Source organism: Mastomys coucha, unplaced genomic scaffold (genome assembly GCF_008632895.1).
Source record: "Mastomys coucha isolate ucsf_1 unplaced genomic scaffold, UCSF_Mcou_1 pScaffold21, whole genome shotgun sequence".
In the NCBI taxonomy this organism is placed as follows: Eukaryota; Metazoa; Chordata; class Mammalia; order Rodentia; family Muridae; genus Mastomys; species Mastomys coucha.
Window position 1 is genome coordinate 1,145,195 of NW_022196904.1, and position 8,870 is coordinate 1,154,064.

Consider the following 8,870-nt stretch of genomic DNA (forward strand, 5'->3'; position numbering starts at 1 on the left):
GATGCTCCAGGAAAGAGATGCTGGAGGGATGAGGTTGGGGTGGGTGACTGATGGGGTGGGGGAGAGCACCCTCTCAGAGGCAAAGGGGGTGGGGGATGGTGAGGAGAACTCTGGGAGGGGGGCAGGCAAGGGAGGCAACATTTAGAATGTAAATAAATAATAATAAAATCATAAAGCTAGAAACCATAATGCATACTCAAATAACTCAAAGGTGGAGAGAGAGAGAGAGAGAGTCAGTCTTGACAAAGCATTATGAAACAAAAATACCGTCCAAAACCGGAGCTTCCCATTCTGGAAATGGGTTGCACCTATTTGGTGTGTTGGCCAAAAGAGCCCCATGGGAACCCCCAAACAACCAAGTCTATTTCGAAAGTTATTCGTTTCTCTCTACAAATGGACTATAGTGTATTAGTTCAGAACATCACACTTTCAAAGTTCATTAAACATGGAGGAGTTGAGCTAGTGATGACCTATAGCTTTCACCCATACTGACAAGTGTTTAAAGTACTATAAGGTACAGTGCACACTACAAAAGAAGAAAAGTAAACACCAACCTGAATACAAACCTTTGAATCTACAATGATACCTGCCTGCAAGAAGGACTAGTGCAATAGTGATACAAAACTTCTGGGACTAACCAACCAATATGTAATTGGCCCTCGAAGAACTGGTACCTTGCCTGACACTGTACACAGGGCCATGAGCCTGAGACTAGATATGCAAGAGATGTAAGGGAAACCTAAATACTAACGTTCTACTAAAGGACATAGAAATAAAATGATTTCTAACCAAAAATGTGTCAAATCCCCTAGAACTGGAGTTAGAGATGGTTGTGTACCACCACGTGGGTGCTGATGATTGAACCTAGGGCTTCTACAAGAGCAGTCAGTGCTCTTAACCACCAAGCTATCTCTCCTGTGCTGGTTATGTTTTCATGTGTGTATATCAATAGGTCTGCTCTCTGAATCCTACAAGTGACACCGTCCAATTTTCTCCTTGTGAGAAGGTTTATTATTGGGCATTTTTCAGGAAAGGGTTGTTTGTTTTAACAATCAGGTTTGGGAGTTAGGGAATGTCTGTTGTTGGTGATGGTTGGTTGGTTATTTTTTTTTTCTGCAGCCATGTGTATTTTGACCATCAAAATGAGACACTCTCATTCCCCCTAGTGGTCTTCTGAGTATTTTTCTTTTCCTTTCTCTTATTATAATAAGATAAAACAAAAAACATCACATCAAAGTTGGACAAGGCAAACCAACAGAAGAAAAAGGAGCCCACAAGAAGACAGAAGAATCAGAGATTCATTTTTTTCACATACTCAAGAGTTTCATAAATAACTAAACTGGAAGCCACAATATGTATACAGAATGCCTGGTACAGACCTGTGCAGGCCCTGTGCTTCCTGCTTCAGTTTTTGTAAGTTCATATGAGTATTTTTCCTTTTTAACTAATATTTTAAATTTATTTTTGAAATTCTCACAAATGTGAAAAATCAATGTTTGAAAATGATCCAGGTCTCCAATACCTCTTTCAAACTCCCTTCAGGTCTTACCATTGTAGGATTTGTCTCATACTGGACTTCATTCTTTTGGGGCAGATTCAGCTATTTTTTGAAACAGGGTCTCATTGTGCAGCTCTGGCTGGCCTGGAACATGATACTTACACAAGGCTGCCTAGAACTCACAAAGACCACCTGCCTCTGTCTCCTAAGTAGCAGGAGTAAAGCTGTGTGCCACCATGTCCTGCTATGTCCTGTTTTAAGTTACTACTGCTGTCACTATTGTTGTTGTTGTTAACTGGTCTCTGGCTCTAATTAGTGCTGACCATATGTGCATGGGTATGGGATCACTGACCCTGACCCTGGATAAGGGGTGTGGAGCAGAGATACTGACAAATGTAATCTCACAGTGATTCAGTGTTCTCCTGCTCCATGTGCATGAATATACTTGTGTACGAATGAGTGTGTGCATATTCGTATCTGTGAATCTCCCAGTGTATCATTGTATATAGGTGTGTGTAGATAGAATACCTCCCTCTACCAACCCTCAGCCTACCTTTCCCTTTCACTGCTCCTTTTCATTCCATTCCTGATCAACACACACCATCAAGAAACAGCAACCCAAAGTTCAGTCATCAGTGAATATGTTCAGGGCATCCAGTGGCAGTTGTGTTGAGTATTTGTGATGGGCTAAACACACAATGTGGCACCAGATCCTGATAGTTCACACTTAAGTATGCACAATCTTGGTCAATTAAGCATATATTTAAAGAAAGGGGAACCATATGCCCCCTTTTGTAGCCCCCATTTCTCCACTCATCTCTGAACAACAATGAAAACAGAGTTTGAGTCCTTACAGTCTATATATCCAAGGCTCACATGGACTGTAGATGCTCCATCTTCAAAAATACCCATGATATACTCCATAAGGCCTGGCACAGAGAAGGCACTCAGCTTTCAGCTGCATGAGTACATCCCAGTCAGAGTCAGCAATGAGATCCAAGGAAGCCTTTAGGACTCATTACACATCTGGGGATGTAATGGCAGCTGGACAGTTACAGTGCTGCTCATTAAATATTATGGGATGTGGATGGGTCTGAAGAAACAGCTAAAAGAGCTATCACTGTGTCTCTGGAAACAGCTAGGTAAGTGTAACTAGGGCTCTGAAAGTTACTGCAATACAGTCTTTCCAAGTGCTGATACTACCACATATACAATTCATCTCCTGGATGGGGAACAGGGACCAAGCTTTCCACATCAGGCTGATCTGAAGAGAAGGCCTTAGTGGCTTCTTCAGGCTTTTCCAATAGTAACCATGTTTGTCTCTAGGCTCAGTGTCTGATGATGGCTGCATATGTGCTGGACTCAGTCATGACATCTATCCTCTGTGAGGTCGCAGCTCCAACTGCCCTCTGTGTGAGGGAGTGATGGTCCAGCTGAGCATATGCCACATCCTGAAGGTCTCCTGCAACCGGGGTCTGCAAGAGAGGGGCCCAGGAGAGTTAAGGTAGCGAGGAGAGGGAGGATCTGTAGAATGAGAAGCTAACCGGCTTTATGAGTCTTAGCCGTGTTATGCTGTGGCTCTTTCCCAATGGTGTTGGGATTGGATTACATGGCCCAGAGACATGGCAAAAGTAGCCTCTACTCTCCCTTGTTTTGGATACTCTCTCTGGGGAAAAGTCAGATGTTATGGAGAGCCCTCCTGCCTGTAGCCATTAGGATGTGCCACTCAGGGCAAGGAACCTCTACCCATGAGGCCTGAGGTGACAGCAGCTGCAGTCAACACTTTTTAAATTCTTCTGCCCCAGATTCCTTACCCAAGAGACTGAAGACATGTTACTAAGCTGCTAAAATTGGGAGCAGCTTTGTTAGTTAGCACTGGATGATGAATACAAATACCTACCCAGGTTTCTGTCCATCTGTCCTCAGGAACCCTGTCGTCTGCGACTATATCTACAGAAAAGACACCACAGGATAAGTGCTTTTTGGTGGACAATAGAGGACAATTCATACCACATTTTATCATACCACCACCCTCTAGAATATTTTTAGATGGTTTTCATCCAAATTGGTTCTCAATATGCTGGGTAAGCCCTTCATTGCTTCTCAAACCCCTTACCTGGAGTCATCTCTAGGCGGCCATTAGTAGCTAGGTTGAGCCTGAGCAGAAAGAATAGATGAACATTAGAGACTGGTTGGGTGCAAAGAACAGGGCAATGCGATGGGAGTCATTCCAGGGGTCTCACCTCTCCTCTGGCCTCTGCTGCTGTCTTTTGTTGTTCGGGAGTCCTGAGAATAGTCAGTAGTCCACATTTAGTAGGGATTTCTTGTCCCCAGCATGCCCAACAGCCCCCGGAAGTCAGTTCTCACCACAAATACCTACCCTGCTTTTTCTGACGGTGGCTAAGGAAGCAGAACAGAAAGAGAGAAAGACAAAGAAGGAAAATCACAGAGGCCACAGTAATAATATAAATGCCGTACGTCTTCAGCCAAGATATATCTAGAAAAGATGGGAACCAGGTTATCATCAGTATACATTTATTGAGTACCTACTGAATAGCACACATATGCTGGGTGGTATTCATGAGCATGTGACTAGGTAAAATTCTAAGTGTACAGTGGTCTTGAAACATGTAATCAGTAACCTTGTGTTACCAGTCATAAGTGTTGACCTGATTTATGCTCTGGGGCACACTACACTTGGCAGGGCCATTTTAAGGACTGAGAAGTCAGATGTGACTAATGACATCCATTCAGGTTCCCACAGCTAAGAACACTAACTTCATGACTGATATCAAGTAGAACGGCATTGCCCACTACACACTGTAGAGCTTTGCAGAGACTGAAAACCAACAAGAAAAGAAGCAGGACTCCCTCAGCAAACCCACCTTGCGCTCCTTCCCATTGATATTAAGAATTCCCATCTTGTATGTTCCTCAGGGTAGCCCCTGACAGAAACGAACTCAGTCTCAATGTTGTCCTGTTGCCTGATGCCCTGAAGACAGCATCTAGTGCCCATCTCATTCTCTTCCTTAAATACACCCTTCTCCACTCACTGTTACACTATAGAGGTGACCACACAAGATGAAGTCCACCTGTTCCCTCTTCATGGATGGTACCCACTCCCCTCCCTTGTTCCTGGGGCAGAATCTTCAATGTCCTTTAATGAAAGTCAGACAATGCCTCTGTAGAGGTTGTTCCCTCAACCACTTTCCCATGTCCAACTTAAGACCATACATGCTATTCTGTCCTTTCCACATACCATATCACAACTTAAATTAGACGTGTCATATGCATGCACATGATATATCTATAATTATATATTACATATGCAAATGGAGTTACCCATGAAGTGCTTTTACTATTGCTGACACCAAGGAGTGCTCCCAGACAGAAGCCTAGTATGACTGTCCTCCGAGAATTTTTGCCAGCATCTGACTAAGACACATGCAGATACTCTCAGCCAATCATCAGACTGAGTGTGGGGACCCCAATGGAAGAGTTACGAGAAGGACTAAAGGAGTTGAAGGGGATTGCAACACCATAGGAAGAACAACAATATCAACTAAACTGACCCCCCAGAGCTTCCAGGGACTAAATCACCAACCAAAGAGTATACATGGATGGTCCATGACTCCAGCTACATATGTAGCAGAGGACTGCCTTATCTGGCATCAATGGGAGGGGAGACCCTTGGTCCTGTGGAGGCTTGTTGCCCCAGTGTAAGGGGATTATAGAAGGATGAGGCAAGAGAGGGTGGGTGGGTGGGTGAGCACCCTCTTAAAGGCAAAGGGGAGTGGAGACTGGGAAGGGAAACAACATTTGAAATGTAAATAAATAAAATAATCAATTTAAAAAGTATAACATGTAATTTAAAAAATACATTATACTTTTATACCAATACATTACAAATATATTACAAAATATATTGCTTATATGTTTATATAATTCATATAAATTTATATAATTCAATAGAAATTTAGTTTTAGATCTGAAATTTTAATGTGTTTCTTTGATTTGCCCTGTCTCTCCATTAATGCTCAGAAGGGCCAGAGCATTTCTCTTCCCTCTCCAAAAGTGTCTACTTTAACTCACTTTCAGACCAACGCATTTCAAATGAGAGGATATTTATTAATAAATTCAAAGATAGGATGGTGACCCAGGTCTGTTCAGCTGGGAAGCACATCATGACATGTCCCACCAAAATGGCACATAATAGGCTCTGAACAAAATAGCATTATCTTTCCCTTTCATTTTTCCCCACACCCTGTATTTCTGTCCACCATTGGCCTGCCTGAGCTAGGAGCTCCTCCTGAGAGGGTTGTGGTCAAAGTGCAGCAGCACCTAGAAAGTAGTATAGCCCATGAGCCTGAGACAGGGGGAGTGAGAAAAGCTTATTCAACATCACACAGCGCCCCAGATTGACTATCATTCACAGGTCACACCCTTCGCGTGGCACTTTCCTCTCAGGGATTCTTCCCATTTGGTCTGGTATGGACACTGAGAAAGTTCCCTTATTTGTCATAGAGACTAAACTGGCTCAAGTTGGGCCTTAATGGTCTTGCTCACACAATGTGTATAATGAGACGCATACCACAAGGGGGTAGCATAGAACAGCGCAAACAGTGGTCTGGGTGTCGCTGTGGAGACTGCTTCTGCTTCTTCCCAGAGTCTTCAGAACTTGGTGTCTTTGACCAGAAGTTAATTTTCTTCATATTTAAAATAGAAGGAGGCTGGAGAGATGGCTCAGAAGTTGGGAGCACTGACTGCTTTTCCAGAAGCCCTGAGTTCAATTCCCAACAACCACATGGTGGCTCATAACCACATACAATTAGATCTGGTGCCCTCTTCTGGCATGCAGGCATACATGCAGACAGAACAGTGTGAACGTAATAAATCTTTAAAAAAAAGTAGGATGCCTGGGCATGGGCATGCTGCCATACTTCTTTAACCCCAGAACTCAGGAGGCATGGGCAGGAGGATCTCTGTGAGTTCAAGGTTAGTCTGGTCTATGTAGCAAGTTACAGGTCAGTCAGCTTTACATAGGTAAACCCAGTCTCAAAAACAAAATAACGGAACAAAATTACAACGAAAAATAGTATTAATGACACCCTGATGCCTGGTTCCAAAATTAAGCAAAAGGCTGGTTGTGACATCAACCCAGCGTATAAGCTCTAATAAACTACTACACCAGCAAAGAGGCAGCGTGAAGGATTGAGGGCTTGTGAGAGCGGCTCTGTAGACCATCCTAAGTATTGATCTAAAATGAGTGAATTGCCAATCACTCAGTAGCAGACTATGAGAAACACCTGAAAGGGCAGGGCATGGAAAACAGGAAACCTGACAAAGTCCCTCCTCAATCCACCCCTGCAGGGGAGAGTGGGGGTGGGGTGACCCTTCCTTCTGTTCTTTCCTCATTTGCTCTGCGTGGCCTCACAGAATCAGTACTAAGCAACTTTTCGGAAGACCTGGAAGAAAATGGGAAGTAGACTAAAACTTCTTCCTGGACCTGACTCCAGGACATTCTGGATCCTGACCACAGAGAAATCATTTCATATGAAAACACCCCCACAACAATGGTCCAGGCCTGCCCACCAGCCATCCTTGAACCACATTACCTGTCTAGTGAGATGTGACCTTACTAGAGGAGATTATTTCCTGCAGCCATGCCAGTCTCTGACTTGGTAGAAAGACAGGATAATTTACAGTGCCCAGTGAAAAGACAGAAATCACTTTGAGAGCAGACTGCCCCTGCTGAGGCTCAGTTGTTACCCAGTAAGAAGGCACAGCTCTGTACCCTACCCCTCAGACTGTAGTTGTATCCAAGTCATTCACGGTGTCTGGCTAGAGTAAAGTTCCAGGGAATCTGAAGTGTTAGATTAAGGGGGACATGTGATGAAGGAGGGGGGAGCCTTGGAGTTAAGAAAAAAGAAAGGAGATGGAGGCAGCTATGGTTAGAATCCAATGTTGAAAGAACAAACCTGAGGAAGTCGTTGTTGGACCTGGGGCAGGAACCTGGGTGATTCTTTCTTTGATCACCTTTAGTTCCAGCTTCTTACTGCGTTGAGACCAGATGTTCTTTTTTGCATAGATACAATAATAATGTCCAGTAATGGTTTCATTCACTGGCCCAATGGAGAATCTATCCTCTCTCTCATCAGGCCCAGTGCTCTTTTCCATAAAGGTTCTGCCATCCTTCTCCAAGCGGACTATGTCATATTCACCAGAGTTTGAGCACACAACAGTTACTAAACTCCCGTGGGAGATCACAGGACCTGGCTCAGCATAGATGTTGAAATCAGACAGCGATCCTAGAAAAGAGAAGAGTAGGAACCTCAGTATAATAGTGAGGACAGTGCCATAACAGAAAACCAATTTAGGTGCACCATCCCATTTTCTTACCACATTTAGAGTTCTCTAGATATGATCAAACTCCAGCATTAGAACATCTCGACTTTCTGTGCACATTAATACCCATCACATGGCAATAAGGACCTTATTGACCACATGTTAGATCTGCTAAAGATTGATCCAAGGCAATTTCAGAACAAAAGTCTAGAGATGTCTGCTGCGTAGTCCACTGTCCCCCTGCTTACTCCAGGGACCTCTGTGTTCTCTACCTTTATCTCCATCTTCTTTCCACTATGTTACTGGAGCTTTAAAAACCTACCTGCTTCAAACTATCTAGATGTAGGAGCACCCCCATAAAATCACACACACATGCACACACACACACACACACACACATACACACACACACACACACACACACACACACACACACACTTACACCAAGAGATAAACTTAAAGCATGTGAATTTACCTTTCAGTGAAGATAACATGGATCATTTACCACCCCTGCCCTTATCAGTTTCCAAGCTTACAAATATATAGTTGCTACTCATAATGCACAATAAGCCTCCTGTCTTTATTTATGAGTAAATGAGATTATGTGCTTTTAGAACAACATTCTGCAATCTGTTCTCCTCCCTTGACTCATTCTTTTACCATTTTTAATATCTTCTAGAGATACCTTCTATGATCCTATGGTTTGGCTTACATAAGAACAGTTTCTTCCATTTGAAGGGAAAGTATGGGAGGGAAAACTGATGTTGAGAAAAGAATTCTCCAATATAATGGCAGCATGACTACAACTAATGTGAGGAGATGAGCATATGAATCTCAAGAGACAGGTGAGATCAGAGATGCACTCCCTGGGATGAAAAGGAAGAAATACTTCCACTGAGATCCAAGAGACAAGAGTAAATTCCCTGCACACAGCAAATAGGGACAAGGAGAACCAAACCCTGATATAACAGGGAAGCTACACCCATGATACATCAAAAATATGGCTACTTAAACATGACCTGAACAC

The 8,870-nt window shown here is 43.3% G+C and overlaps 1 protein-coding gene across 4 annotated transcripts in view; it reads right to left on the minus strand.

Annotated features, from left to right (window-relative positions):
- Positions 1 to 993: 993 nt before the first annotated feature.
- Lair1 (leukocyte associated immunoglobulin like receptor 1) overlaps positions 994 to 8,870 on the minus strand; it is an 83,886-nt gene continuing 76,009 nt past the window's right edge. For all 4 annotated transcript variants that reach the window (XM_031385087.1, XM_031385088.1, XM_031385090.1 and 1 more), the window contains 6 exons: positions 7,477 to 7,806; positions 3,879 to 3,995; positions 3,742 to 3,784; positions 3,615 to 3,655; positions 3,399 to 3,448; positions 994 to 2,973 (listed from right to left, as the gene is read on the minus strand). In XM_031385087.1, the coding sequence (XP_031240947.1) occupies positions 2,827 to 2,973; positions 3,399 to 3,448; positions 3,615 to 3,655; positions 3,742 to 3,784; positions 3,879 to 3,995; positions 7,477 to 7,806 (728 nt within the window). In that variant the 3' untranslated portion in view covers positions 994 to 2,826. The remainder of the gene's footprint in view (positions 2,974 to 3,398; positions 3,449 to 3,614; positions 3,656 to 3,741; positions 3,785 to 3,878; positions 3,996 to 7,476; positions 7,807 to 8,870) is intronic.